This window comes from Oryctolagus cuniculus, chromosome 4 (assembly GCF_051225735.1).
Source record: "Oryctolagus cuniculus isolate XC-2025 breed Fujian yellow rabbit chromosome 4, ASM5122573v1, whole genome shotgun sequence".
NCBI classification, from domain to species: Eukaryota; Metazoa; Chordata; class Mammalia; order Lagomorpha; family Leporidae; genus Oryctolagus; species Oryctolagus cuniculus.
Genome location: NC_142870.1, coordinates 96,391,898 through 96,407,219, shown reverse-complemented (window position 1 = coordinate 96,407,219; position 15,322 = coordinate 96,391,898). Strand labels below are relative to the sequence as shown.

At 46.9% G+C, this 15,322-nt stretch overlaps 1 protein-coding gene across 3 annotated transcripts in view; it reads right to left on the bottom strand.

Annotated features, from left to right (window-relative positions):
- Positions 1–1,348: 1,348 nt before the first annotated feature.
- LAMP3 (lysosome associated membrane protein 3) overlaps positions 1,349–15,322 on the bottom strand; it is a 28,183-nt gene continuing 14,209 nt past the window's right edge. Inside the window, exons 4-6 of one of the 3 annotated variants that reach the window (XM_008266569.5) lie at positions 14,595–14,652; positions 11,109–11,276; positions 1,349–3,064 (exon numbers count right to left, since the gene is read on the bottom strand). In XM_008266569.5, the coding sequence (XP_008264791.3) occupies positions 2,931–3,064; positions 11,109–11,276; positions 14,595–14,652 (360 nt within the window). In that variant the 3' untranslated portion in view covers positions 1,349–2,930. The other 2 variants (XM_089332088.1, XM_089332090.1) reach the window with 2 other exon arrangements.

Below are 15,322 nucleotides of genomic sequence, written 5' to 3'. Positions count from 1 at the left end.
CTGGAATTCATTTGCCTGCACTTTCCAAAAAAATGGGAAGCACTAGCTCCACAGTGTGCCCTTGACCGTAGGGAGCTGTGGTAGCCGGTGTCCAGGACGCCTTCCTCGCCCGGGCTGTACACCCTCCCGCACTGCAGCAGGCATGGGCTACGCGATCAGCGGAATACAGAGAAGTGCTGGGATGTCGCCTGCATGGCTGGGTGGCAGAGGCCACTACCGCTTCTGTCTTGCTCAGTCTTTCTCTTGATCACAATGGAGAACTAATGCATGATCTCTTCTTACTCATCTCAGCCCCTGCCAAAGGGTCTGGCACTTGTTAGGTCCTTAGCGGGCGCTGGTTGAATGAGTGGGAAAACTCATTTAAGCGAAGCATTTAAGCAAAGCAGTCATGTGTGAGTGTGTGCAGGCCGTCGGCACAGCAGTTAAGACCTGGTTTAGGACACCTGTGTCTTGTATCAGAGCACCTGGTTCAACATCCATCTGGCTCCCAATTCCAGCTTCCCACTCACCCAACCCTGGGAGGCAGCAGGGATGTTTCAACCAGTTGGTCCCTGCCACCCATGTGGGAGACCTGGCGTGAGTTCCTGGATCCTGGCTTTGGCCTGGCCCAGCCCCAGGTGCTGCAGTCATTTAGGGAGTGAAACAGCAGTTGGAGCTCTACCTGTTTCTTTCTGTCTGAGAGAAAAAGAATAATACGAATAACAAAACAAATGGTAACATGGTTGGTAAGTCTGGACTAAGAGTGGAGAGATTGTGGTTTGTGACTTTAAAGAGGTTTATCTTCTCAGGAATTTCATTTCTCCCACACAGGGCCTTCCTACCTAGTAATAATGTGGTGAGGGAGAAGAGAATAAGAAATAAATTATCAGGGGCTGGCGCTGTGGCACAGTGGGTTAACGCCCTGGCCTGAAGTGCCAGCATCCCATATGGGCGCCAGTTTGAGACCCGGCTGCTCCACTTCTGATCCAGCTCTCTGCTATGGCCTGGGAAAGCAGTGGAAGATGGCCCAAGTCCTTGGGTCCCTGCACCCATGTGGGAGACCCAGAAGAAGCTCCTGGCTCCTGGCTTCAGATCAGCACAGCTCTGGCTATTGCGGCCATCTGGGGAGTGAACCATGAGATGGAAGACCTCTCTCTCTCTCTCTCTCTCTCTCTCTCTGCCTCTCCTCTCTGTGTAACTCTGACTTTCAAATAAATAAATAAATCTTTAAAAAATAAATTATCTACAGCAAGATGACTTTGTTAAGCAGCAAGCTTCATAAGACAGGCTTACCACTGAGACTGGAAACAAAAATTTCAGTAGAACAAAAGACAAATCGTAAGAAAGAAATGACATGAACGAATCTCCACAACATTTTTATTACAAACGCTTTTGTACAGTTCATAGTCTATGAAAACTAAAGCCAGGACCTCCCCAACCCTATTGCCTCATAGGGGAACGCCTCAGGGAAGTCAGTCTGTCTTCCAGGTTGACGTGAATTATTCCTTTACTGAAGAAGTCTAGTGTTACCTGGTCTTTTCTGCTGAAATTTTGACTTGAGTTCCTTTCTTTAGCAGCAAAACCCAGCAGGGCCAAAATTCCTGTCAGGCTGCTGTGGGGAATGACCTAAACGACATCAGAACTTAGGGATATAAATGTGCAGGAGCAGCACACGACCACAAGGTGGCGCGCGCAGAGGGTGCTTCTTTCAAGAAAGAAATGTAACAGATTTCTGTTTTTTGAAGGCACTAACTGAAATATTTCGAGACGTTTTCTCCATTGTTTCATCTTTAAAGCCACAGCTAAGCAAGCCCATAGAAATGAGAACACGGCTTAGGTGCTGCAGAGCCCTCTCTGGATCCCTCACGGGAGTGGAGGACTTACTAAAGAAAGGCTGTTTCACCACCTGCAAAGCGCTCCTTTGATCTATGCCAACGTCTTAGGGCTCTGGATAAATCCATGTCCGCTGTGAAAATGGGGCAAATGCTGGGCTGTGGCTTCAGGAAGTGCTTAGTGCCATTGCTCCTGCAGACAACTCAGTATGCTGAAAAGACCAAAGACCTTGGGACCAGACCAGCATGAGCTCCGCTTCTGGCTTTGCCACCTGTTAGGTGGGTGATGTGTAAGTGGTTTCACTCCCTGAGGCCTAAGTTCACACATCTGTAAGTTGTGAGAATTAAATAAGATATATATATGTATATGTATATATATATGCATATATATATATATGCTGCTTAGCCTAGTGTCTGGGACATGTGTTCAGTAATTAAGGGCTATAATGCTAGTTTCTTGCTTACGACTCACTTCTGATATCTGTAGCCACTGAATTCTTATCTGGAACAGGAGGCATCACACTAAGAAACAGAAGCTGATCTGGTCCCCTTGTTAGTTTCATATTAAAACCTACACAACCTGAGTTATGTTATTCTTTTTGACAAATTTTTTTAAAAAAAATTCATTCAAAGTGGTGAAGGAGGTAAGTATCTCAGAATCGTATGTGCGTCACATAAAACACAGCAAAAGCACCGAAGGCCAACTGACAGACACAGAGAAGACATTTTGAAGTGGAAAGGATCAAAAGGAAAATAAAACTCTCATGCAGATTAATTAAAATGGACACTTCGGGACATCATTTGGAAGCACACGCCACTTTACATACATGCTGTCAATTCAACATATGTCACATGTGGACTTGGGTTAAACTAAGCTGAAGGAAACTGGAAAATCCTCTTAAAGAGCTCGTGAAATCTTTCACAAAATGAGCAAAAACCCCAAACTGGACATCGCTGATGTGCCGCATGAACTTCGATAACAAATGGCTCATTGGTTTCAGCGGCAGATCGGAGTCTACATGTTCTGGGGGACCCACACTCTCAGAGAAGCCCCCACCATTCTGGACACGATGAAAGAATCCTCCAAACGCCAGGATTTTCATCTCCCCTGGGCACCAATTAGATCCTCTGGTATCCGGATGCTTGGCACTTTAGGCGGATTCTATAGACACCCATACCCACAAGGCAGAGACCCACCACGACGGCCCCAATGACGGGCAGCACAACTGTGTAGTCAGACGAACACTCATCCACTAAGAGAAAAAACAAACACGACATGCGGGTGAGACAGCGATGACAGACCAGGAGGCAGCGGGCTGGAGCTGGAAGAACCAGTGCTCGGGACTCGACTTTCAATTCCAACACTAGCAAATGGTGTGACCTCGGGCAGTCCGTTTACCTCATGGATAAAGTAGGCAAATAAGGAGTGTCTGCAGGTAGGTAAAAGAACCTCATCCTCTCAGCACCTACTGTCCCCTAATCGTTAGCCCCCCATTCTGAACCCCGGGCAATGTCATTCTGCAGGCAACGTCTCCTGCAGAGTGGGAGGTGCCCACCCTAGAGCCCAGCTCTGTCAGTAGGTTTCAGATGATCTCTCGAAAACCTGTGACGCTTACCCACTTTTAAAACCTTCTCCAGTGCTCCTGACGCTTTCTTGTGCTACTTTTAGCTAACGTTAGAAAATAGACCAAATGATTTAGAAATGAAATTGGCGAACTTATCAAGACTGGTTTTTCTTTATTCCATTAGAGAGCGGTTGCTTAATTCATTTAAAGCTGTCATTGACTGGATCAGCCACTAATTAGTTTCTCCCCTCCTCCCCCAGAAACCTTTTGTTTAAGAAATACAAACTTCATGCATTTCACAAAAACAACTTTAGGGATAAACTGGAGAAAGATGCAGGGTCCTGGGGAGAGAGGGGAACTTGATAGAATACTCAGTGTGGGGGATGTTTGGGAGAGAAGGGTAAGCAGGTAGAGACCTAAATCTCTCTCTCTTCAGGGATAGATAAGAAGATGTATGTGTAAGGTCTTTGCATGGTCCAATACTGTATTTGTATCCTGAATCAAGAATCACCATTAACCCAATTCTGTGTACCTGGGGTCCAAAAACAAGTGTCAGAGGAGGTCAGGGGAGATGGGAGATTTCAGGAAAAAAAGCTGTTAGTACACTACTTGATTTGGCAATAGGCAACATTTGCTTAGTTATAATATAGCTTTTGATTTAACCAAAAATAGGGCTGTAACCAAAAAACTTTATGTGCCATAGCAGAAAGTCTAAAGCTGGCAAGTTAAGGAATAGTATAATAAGTTTTTTAATTTTGTAGAATTATAGAGCCAACCACCAGAAGAAATGAAGATTAGCTGAAAGTGCTTGGTCTCCCCGGGTAGGGTGGGGGACGCTGCTTTTCACGAGACGCTCTGATGGAGTTCATGATGCTCTGGTTATTATCTAAATTTTCTAAACAAGGAAGAAATTTGACAAGAAACTAAAATGAGTTGGAAAAAAAAACCACAAAATTAAAAATAGAAAGCACATATCTATTTATTCCAGCTCTAGGAATTTGCACTAAAGACGTAGCCATACAATTATAAAAGGCATTTACAATAATGTCCATTTAAAGAGAGACTATTTTAAATTTTAAAAATTAAAAGTTTTTGAAAATTTTAAATGGTATTCATCCAATGGAATACAATGTAGCCACTGAAAAGAATGTGGTAGTCCCAGTGTGATATGAAAATATTTCCCCAAGACCCATGAAGCATCACATGTACCAAAACAAATAAATGTGTGTGTGTGTGTGTGTCCATTGTGAAAAGATACACAAAAATCTGGGATGGAACTAGAAGGCAACTTTTACCTTCCATGTAATTTTGTTAAACTATTCAATTGTCTAAGTAAACATTGTTTAAACATTTTTTAAAATGCAGACGAGTACATAAAGAGAAGTAGTTATTCGATCACTGTAGTTCTACTTCAATGAACCACCAACCCTTTCCAAGGATTTGCTTTCTCTCTGTGTGTGTGTGTACTCATGTGCATACTTAAAGAAAAGCCATTTTATTTTTAATGAGCAGCTTGTGCACATTACAAATCATTAAAATAATCAAGAAAATCACCAATGAAAAGAGCCTGTCACCCCAAAAACATGCACCCAGAAATCGTCATTGCTAACACAAACATTATTTCAGGCATCTTTCTTTGGAACTATAAAGATACGAGTAGAGAAACACAAGTACTTTCATTTAAACAGGATCAGACAAGTGCGATTTTATAAGTCGTTGATTTGGCTCTTAGTTGAATTTCATAGAAGGAAAACAGCTGTGTCTCCTCTCCCTTTCCTTTGTTCAAGCCCTAACCAAGGGACCACAGAACAGACCCTATCAGGGCTGCAGGTCTCTAAGGAGGCCATTAACCCAGCAGGAGTGGTGTCCTTCTAGGAAGAGGCTGTTTGGAGACAGAATAGGCAGAGGAAGGCCACGTGAGGATGCAGGCCATCCGCAGCCAAGGAGAGAGGCCTCCGGGGACCCCAGCACTGCCAACACCTTGCCCTTGGCCTTCGAGCCTCCTGAATGAGGAGAGCACAGATGTCTGCTGCTGGAGGCGTCCAGGTGTTGTTAGGGCAGCAGTCCGTGGCGCCTGGTTAGGACAGGCCTCGCAAATTAGTACACCCTCCCTCCTCTGATTAACTGTGATTTACTGCGCGGGCCCTGGCTGCTGTAGTTCTGCAAAATGGCCGTTCGGGTTGTTTTCCTCGTGCTCATGCATGTGAGTGCAGAAATGGAGTTTCCTATGGTCTTTCTGCCCATTACACCTGCGACCCGTTAAGGTTTCCTTTAAGCTAGACCTTGGATTCTACCTCTTACTGTAGCCTGGAGATGGCTACAGCTTGGAGCTCTCCCGGGGTTTGGGACTAGTTCCCCAGTTCAATGGCCTCAGTTCCTGTGCTCACCATTCCTAGACCTCCTGGGAACCATGTGCACCTACTAGGTTAGAAAGGAAGACAGAGAAACCCATTTCTTTTCTCTTTCTAGGTTTAGGAAGCCAAGTACAAGCTCACAGAATTTCTTCCCTTATAGGCTTCTTGGGGTGGATATATGTGGTGGGGAGAGGGGGAGGCATGACAAGAAGCCTGGCTCTGTCGCTCTCCATTCTCCCCTGCACAAAGTGGGCGGAACTGCGAGTGAACAAGGAATCTGAGCATTTCTTCACTGCTCATTCAGATGAAATAGTCAGTCTTAATCACTGGATTAAAAACAGATGATGGTGTTGGTGCTATGGCATAGTGGGTAAAGCCACTGCCTGCAGTGCCAGCATCCCAAATGGGTGTGCCAGTTCAAGTCACGCTGATCCACTTCTGATCCAGCTCTCTGCCAATGGCCTGGGAAAGCAGTAGAAGATGGCCAAAGTACCTGGGACCCTGCACCCATGTGGGAGACCCAGAAGAAGCTCCTGGCTCCTGGCTTCAGATGGGCTCAGCTCCAGCTGTTGTGGCCATTTAGGGAGTGAACCAGCAGATGGAAGATCTCTCTGTCTCTCTGGATCTGCCTCTCTCTTTCTCTTTTTCTCTGTGTATAACTCTGCCTTTCAAATAAATAAATAAATCTTTTTTTAAAAAAAAGAACAGTTGGTATTAGAGGTGGTGGGTTAGATAACCAGGGCCTAGGCAGTAGCAGTCACCCAAAAGAACTCATTCAAGATGCTAGGAAAATTAAAATGAACAGTCTATCCCTTCACTCTTCACTTTACTTTTTTAAAGACTTATTTAATTTATTTGAAATGCAGAGTTACAGACAGAGAGAGGGAAACACAGAGAAAGAGGTCTTCCATCCACTGGTTCACTCCCCAAATTACTGCAATGGCCACAGCTGTGCTGATCCAAAGCCAGGAGCTTCTTCTGGGACTCCCACGAGGGTGCAGGGGCCCAAGGTCTTGAGCCATCTTCTACTGCTTTCCCAGGCCATAGCTGAGAGCTGGATCAGAAGTGGAGCAGCCGGGACTAGAACCAGTGCCCATATAAGATGCCAGTGCCACAGGCAGTGGCTTTACAAACTATGCCACAGTACCGGCCCCCACTTTAAAAAAAAATTATGTATTTTATTTATTTGAGAGGAATAGAAAGAAGGAGAAACAGACAAAGACAGAAAGGTCTCCCATCTGCTAGTTCACTCCCCCAAATGCCTGCCATGGCTACGACTGGACTGGGCCAGAGCCAGGAACCAGGAACTCAACCCAGGTCTGCTATGTGGGTGGCAGGGCCCAGCTACCTGGGCCATCAGATGCTGCCTTGCAGGAGGCACATTAGCAGGAAACTGGAACTGAGGGTGGGGGCTGCTGCTCCACGAACCTCCAGCCCCCTCCTCTTAAGTTCTGCCTGTTGGTTTCCTCTGCTGTGGGAGGCACTTCCACAGATTCGAAATGCACCTTTCTGGAGCCACTCTGCACGTGGTCAGCGGCACAGCGAAGAAACACCTTGCGCTGGGCACTACAAAGCTCTTCCAGTGCCCTTCATCTTGGGTACCTGAGAGTGTGGAGCAGCTGCTGCCTGAAGGGGAGGAAGAGGCTGCCTCTCTCCACAGCAGCGCCTTGGCAAAGGCTGAGTCACTCGACCTCAGGCCTCAGGTTCTCATCAACCTCTCCTGGTTTAAGGGGGGCCATTTCCTGGCACTCCACACGTCTTAAGGGGCTCTTAATGTTCTCTTAAAAGTGCCCTATGCCCTCTCTACCCCCTCACTTCCAAGAAAGTGGGGAGAACTAGAATACCTCGGGGTGGGGGGTGCCAGTACTTTTCTAGATAAGCAATAGTTACAGAGATGTTGCTAAATTTCATAAACTTCCTATTAAAAATGAGTGGCACCTCTGGAAAATGTAGAACAACCACCACCCAGAAAACTTCCTGGTCATAAAATCAGCTACGAATTTCTAGAAATCCATTATTTTCCCTTTTCTCACAAAAGCCCCAACTGAAACTGTCAGTGCAACAGAAAACGAAAAATAACATCCCCAGCTGTATTTTAATAGAGTTTTTTGTCCTCCTTTACCTATCACTCCCACTCAGGAGCTTTCTGGCGTAGCAATTTTGTGTGACTGTTTGCTAAAAAGCAAAGCAGGTTGTACTCAGCCTCCCCCAGGTAGGTCTGTCTCCTGCTCCCCGTTTCCCAGTGTCTTAATGCTCCCCCTGCCTGCTCTCCTGCCATGGCCCAAGTGAATAAACTGACAAGGATAGGACAGTAGCCAAGAAAAATGGAGACACACCAGGAGGACGTGTTAATAAGGCAGATGACAAATAAAATGGAAGGAATTGGAGACTTAACATCTATTGAATCTGTTTCGTTTGCCAAGATCTTTCATATGTGTTTCCCATTTAGGAAGTGAAATGAGGCAGCTCCCTAAGACTTTCTTTTTTAACCAATAATACATTATCATAGGGTACACTATGTCCTTTATTACAAAAAAACCTACCATATGAAGACCATCTATAATGTAAGTAAATCAAAATTGCGGTAATCTATAAAGTTTGTACTCCTTAAATAAAAGATTTCTGGGAAAAAGAAAATGCTAAGTAAAGATGTCCTTTCTTTTCCCACCCCCCCCCCCAAATTGGAGTAAAACCCGAGTTTAAACTCACTTTATAATCTATTTTGAAAGGGATTGCTTTTTTAAAAAGTGATATTTAAAAGAAACCAGAATAGTAGATTCTTTAAAATGTATATGAAAAATCAACGCAACTTGAAAATGTCCTCTGCAATAATTTCCCTTCGGGATTTTGCTTTCTCCTTCTCATTCACGTGTCTGCCTCTCGCTCCCTAATTCTAGAAGTCAGCCCGTCTGACTTAGGTGTGGGCTATGGTGTCCGAGCCAAAAGGAGAAGGGGGGGGGGGGGCGTGGCGCTGCCCTTGCCAAGCCAGCAGAGGAGCCGTGGGGCGGAAACTGAGGGCTCCCCAAGGGCCTGAGGCGGGGCAGGTTCCCCACCGCCTGCTCCTTGCTCGGTCTGAAGGCAGGTCTCTACATGCGTTCATATCCTCTACTGGGCCTCTTTCTGGCCACCAGGCACGCCGTTAGCAAAATGACCAGCAGAGCTGTGAAACTCAGGCCGATAGCCACAGGGATTTCTCTCCTGTTTCTGTCACTGAAGCATTCATTCGCTGTAATTGAAGTAGGAATAACAGGTGTTACAGGCTGGCCCCAAGTGCTGCGCCTGGCACCGCCCCTGTCTGCCGCAGCTTCCCAGACCAGGAAACCCAGGGAGAGCAGGAGCGGCCGGGCCTCCCACCTGCTGCCTCATTCAACAGGAAGCTGAAAACAGGGAGGAGGAGAAAGGGTCGCCTTCCAGTGGGTCTGAAAGGTGTGGCGCTGGTGGTTCTTGAGGGAGGCTATTCAGGGGCGGACCCCAGACCGCACGCCAGAGGAATGAGGATTCCGCGGGTCTGGGGCAGGGGGCGCTGCTGGGAAGGAAATCCGAGTCTGGGCTCAGAGGTGGTGGTCGGTCGCAGCCAGGGTACGCCTCTGCGGAGACAGACTCGTCCTGCGCAGAGCCGCCGAGCCCAGGCGGTCTCCTCAACCCTGGTGCTTTGCCGAAGGGCTGCTTGGCCAGCGAAAGGCAAGGAAGGCTAAAAAAAAAACCTTCCGCAGGCTCCAGGATTTGGGGAGATTGAAAGGCAGGAGTCCACAGCTGGGGACAGTCTCTGCGACAAGGCTGAGCTCTCACGTTTGCTCACTCTTCCTTGGTCCCTCGAGCCCCTGTTTAAATGTCACCCGCCCGTCAGGATTCTCTGCACCCCCGTCTCACCACCCAACGCAGTGTTACCCACGCTTCCTCTGGCGTCTTCTTAACACCACATGGTAGTGTGACGTGTTCCCGGCCCCCTTCTCTGGAAGCAGCTACTATTTACGGAATGACGTACATCTTCACATTTGAGCAATCTGAGTGAAATCTAAAGCGCAAAGGCTCTGCACAGGGGCTTGAGCTGACGCCATGGATGAGGGGTGAACAAGAGAACTCTTTCAGAAGGCATTGTGCGGATCTGTGAGGCAGAGGAGGCGGGGACAGCCGGGAAGCCTGTGCTGGGGCGCTGTGCCCCGACCGCTGAAGGCGGAGCTTGCCTGCATCTCCCTGTGAGCACCGCTGAGGGCAGGCCACGTGTGCCCAGTGAGTTCCGGGACCTGCTCACTCGCTGCTTCCCGGCGGTGCCGATAGGCAAGAAGAGCAGGTGCACACCTGATGCCGAGATCCCATCTTTGGTTTCGGAGGCTTCCCAAAGCTTCCAAGTGGATTTTAAAAATAATCCTTTCCCAACCTGAGACGTTTTGAGGGTAGAGAGAGTGGGGCGATGCCTACTAGCGAGCTTTCATATTGAATCTTCGCCCCTATGAGAAAGGTGCAGGCCGAAAGCAGAGGCTGCAAGACTCAGAAAAGTCCTAGGGAAATTAGGGGGCCCAAGGCGAGCAGCGCCCAAATGCTTCCTTCCTGAAACACTTGGCACTAAGGGAACATTTTCCGCTACACCTGCCTCTCGCTTTATCACGGAACTCAAAGCAAATCAACTACACCTCAAGCTAAATCTGGTTTTGATCCTCGAGAACTTTTAACAGATTGGGTTCTTACAAGAGGGTGTCACAGAGACTGAAGTCCATGACTTGGTATGTAGAAAAGAATCACACGGAGAAACCCAGCCAACACTGATTGCCCGGCAGGGAGACAAGGACTTTTCTGGAAAGTCACCGTGGACCATCCCTGGCGCTCCGCCAAAGCCCAGTTTCCCTCTGAGTGTGGCAGTAGAAACTCAGAGCGGAAATCAGGAGATGAACTCTACACTAAGAAAAAGCAGCTCGGAACCAAGCAGAGCGGGTCATGTTGGTCCCCATCTTGAACGACCACACCTGGCTCTGCCCTCTGCGACTGGGGGAGGATCCATTCTGACATCACAAATACTCAGGATCTTTGTTTTCCAAGCATGCTTGAGTGTTACCAGGTCTGGGAGTTTGTCCCCGGGGAGACTGGGGACTGTGCTCTGTGCTGGTCCGAGGCAGGGTGGGCGTTTCCATGAGTGAGAACGTGTGTGTCGGTCCCACAGGGGAGATGTCCCCTGCTGCAAGCGAGCTGTGGGCATGCGTGGGTGCAGGTGTCTGGTTTTGGGGTGGGAGGGAGAGGTGGCCAGAGAAACTCGGCCATAAGAACCATGTGGAATGTATGGTGCCAGGAAGCTCACGGGGATTCTTGCTCCTGACCGAACACACTTTGAAACTGTCCCCAAGTCCCAAAGTTTGCTTTTGTGACCTGATGCGCCCTCAACTTACCATTTCCAAAGCGGTCCCCTTCAAAATCGAAGGCCTGGAGTTGGACATTGGTGGTTCTCAGCTGAAGCAGATGCGACAGCTGGAGGCTCTGTTCGCTCACACACTTGAAGGAATGTCCAATCAGTGTCTTGAACGCCATAGCACTCTTCTTCCCTTGGTACGTTTTCTCTGAGAACAAACGGTGAGGCAGAATTGCATGAGGATCCACACAGCCATCTGTCGCGTTCCCGCTGCTGCCGGGCTGCCTGGGGCAGTGAAAGGCCCTCCTTTACACGGGACTCTCTGCGGAGGCTGCCACCTTCTCCGTAGGGAGACACTACGTGCTGTCAGAGACCTCCTGGTAGTGTTTGGAGTGGATGGGAGAATGCTGCAGTGAAAACTCTGGGGCATGTTTCCTTCAGCTGTTGTATAGATGTAGGTATATTTACTTTATTTGAAAGGCAGAGTGACAGAAAGAGAGAGTGAGAGAGAGGGAGAGAGATTTTCCATCGACTGGTTCAGTCTCCAAATGGCCACAACAGCCAGAGCTGGGACAGGCTGCTGCCAGGAGCCAAGAAATCCATCCAGGTCTCCCACATGGGATCCAGGAACAAAGCACTTGACCCACCACCCACAGCCTTCCCCTGTACATTAGGTAGAAGCTGGGACTTGAACCTGCACTCATATATGGGATGCTAGCTCCCCAAGTGATGGCTGAACCTGCTGCACCACAACTCCAAACCCCAGTTGTTTTATATTTTATATTTTATTTTATTTTTGTTTGAGAGATGGCTGGGGGGGGAGAGAGAAGGACACAGAGAGTGTGCATGCTCCCAGTCACTCCTCAAAGGCCCACAGTGGCCAGGGGCTGGGCTGTGGCCAAAGCCAGGAACTGGGAACTCAACCCAGGTCTCCCACATGGGTGGCAGGAACCCCATTACTTGAGCCATTACCACTGCCTCCAAGAGTCTGTGTTGGCAAAAAGCTGGAATCAGGAGCTGGAACCAGGAATGGAACCCACGTGCTCCAATGTAGGATGCCAGTATCTCAGCTGAGTCTTAACTACTAGGCCAAACACCCAACCCTCTTCAGTTATTTTAAATCACTGGGGACAGAGCTAGTGTTGATGACTGGGGGCTACAGAGATGCACCAACAAAAAACTTTAGGAGTAAGTGAAATGAAATTGCTCTCTGAGACATTCAGTCACATGAACCCCTAGTGAATCAGAACAGAGAAGCAGAGTCAGCAGTGGAGAATTTGCATATAACCAGATGGAATGTATGAATATAGCAGAAAGAAAAACCAACCCACAGAAACAGAGACAGGAGAGGCCCACCTTTTCCATCAGAGTGCTGTCGGTGGGGGGAAGGACCTGCTCACAGGCTCGCCTCACCCTACAAGGCAGTAGTTGCTTCAAGGCAGAAGGAGTTAAACATTTTAATCATACAGTGAACTCCATTGCTCTAATTCCATGCTCAACAATACCCTGCTGACTATACTTTGGCTTCCTAAATGGGAGAAAAATTCACTGGTCAGAGGAGCCTACCATCTGATCTCCCTTAAAATTTATAGTAAGAAATACTCACATGACAAGTCAACGAGTTGGCACCGACTCCTGCAGGTGCCCCACGTGATATACTGGATTCTGTGTGTGCACCACTGTATCGTGTGTTCTATGCTGCAATAGTCTACTCCTGCCATCCTCACCGACACCACAGCTGCCGTCACAGCCAATAACTATGACTGATACCACCAGTACTGCGGCCGTGGGAAACCATTCCTGGGACTAGTGCACTCCTGCTGCTGCTGCTAAACCTTCATCATCAGGACCAAGAACCACCCCCTCTTTCCTTCAACCTCTAAATTAATTTCTATCCTAATGATTCCTGCCCTTGCCTCTTGAGAGATAGCTACCCTATCAGTAAAATCAGGTCATGGCAAATGATGACTTAGGTCCTTCATGCTATCACTCACAATATGTATTCCCTGGCCCATATGAAAAGATAGATCTAGGTGAGTTAATATGTATTACAATGAGTTCTCAACTAAGACCTTTTACTTATGTGTAAGCAATAATCAGTGATGAAATCCTTTTGGCCAGTATCAATATAATATAGTTTATATTTTAAGTACACACTGCTCTATATTTTCATTTCTTAGAAAGTTTCTTGATAGGTTTCTTAATTAATAGAATAGTATTTAAGCTGGGCCAAAGATATAACTTTGGAAAGGAGAAAACAGACACGAATACTCCTAGTATATCAGACTTGATTGGAAGCTTTACTTCTCTACAATCAAACATTGTAGGAATTCTTTTAACTTGCCCCACCAAGGGCAATTCTCCTTATAGCACCAAAGTGAAACTGTGGATGTAGATCTGATACAAGCCGAGTATCTCTCATCCTAAATGTTGGTGATCAGAATTGTTTCACATTTCAGACCTTTTCACATTTTGGAATATCTGAAGATATTTAATGAGCTTTCTTGGGGATGGGACCCAAGTTTAAACACAAAATTCATTTACGTTTCATGTATACCTTATACATATAGCCTGAAGGTAATTCTATATAATATTTTAAATTAATTGTGCATATTTTGACTGGGTCCCCTCCCATGGTATCCAATGCAGAATCTTCTACTTGTCGCATCATTTAGTGCTCCAAAAACTTTGGACTTTGGCACACTTTGGATTTCATATTTTTGGGGTAGAGATGCTCAACCTATACCAGGACCTCTGATGGCATCCTTTCACACTTTAGAATAAAATCCAAAGTCCTGACCTTGCCCTGAAAACAGGCCCTGCATGCTCAGGCCTAGCTGTCCTCTCGGGGCACACTGCTGGTCCTTCTACATCCTGGAAAACTCACTCCTGAGGGTCTGTGCAAATGCTGTTCTGCCATCTGGAAAGAGCTTCCCCAGGCCCATTATCTCCAAAGGGCGATACATCTCTCTTAACCCCACCTCTACAGAGGGGCCTTCCTCCACTGAGGGCTCCTCAAGATTCTATCTAAAATAGTTCCATCCCTCTCCATTTCCCCTGCTGGTGTAGAACTTAACAGCATATAATTTGATGTGCTTGTTTTTGGTCCTCTCCTCCTTCTAGAATGTAAGCTCCATGATGGCAGAAGCTATTGGTTCAGATAATTATGGATCCCCAGTGCCTAATACAGACTGGGCTTGGCACCTTTCCATATTTTTGTGGAATGAATGCATGATTCCAAGACTAAACAGTGAATTGAACGATCAACAGCAAATCTGTCAAAAACTCACTGAATGATTGTTGCTCAGAATGATCTCTGATATAATCTAATCCAACCTCCTTCATGAGCAGATGGCCAACGGAAGTGCACAAAGTTGGCACAAGTTCCCCCAGAGCTATATTGCTGGTTACTCTCTCTGCTTTCTGAAAACAGCATCAAAGATTAACAGATTCAGCTGGATGAAAAATGAGTTGACAGCAGATACAGCATCATCATGGACAGATCAGCCATTCTCTAAGTACTAACCTGGATTTGAGACCATCAAAAGGGCTCCCACTTCACTGATGTAATATGATTTTTCATCCTGCAAGACAGAATGTGTTAATCTTTCCATTAAAAGACAAGTTTATTGTGTTGCAAGGCATTTTTGAGATCCATGCACATGGATCTGAAAACCATGAGGATCTTCGGAAAATGCATATTGTGAAACAGCAATGCATGGATTTCAATGTTTTGTGGGTACTTCTGTGCCTGGCTCTATTTAATCCTCGCAATAACTATGAGAAGCAAAAGAGACTCAATGAGTTGCCCAAGGTCACAAACATAAAAGATATTACCTCAAAGCTGAGTGTATCCAAGTCTAGCTTTTTCATTTATTTATTTTATTTGAAAGACTGAGAGACAGAGATCTTCTACCAACTGGTTCACTTCCCAAATGCCCACAACAGCCAGGGTTGGGCCAGGCCAAAGCCAGGAGCTCAAAACTCCATCCAGGTCTCCCAGTGCATAGCAGGGACTTAACTACTTGTGTCATCACCTGCTGCCTTCCAATGGTGCACATTAGCAGGAAGTTGGATTCAAACCAGAGCCAGGACTTGAACCAGGCACTCTGATACAGGATACAAGCAGCATCTAAACCACTGCACCAAAATGCCTGCCCTCAAGTCCAGCTTTCACTCTTTTATATTCACCCCATGCCAGGCATTCTAGGAAGGGGTTTGTGAAGTTCATGGAGAGGCCAGTGTTGCGCTACA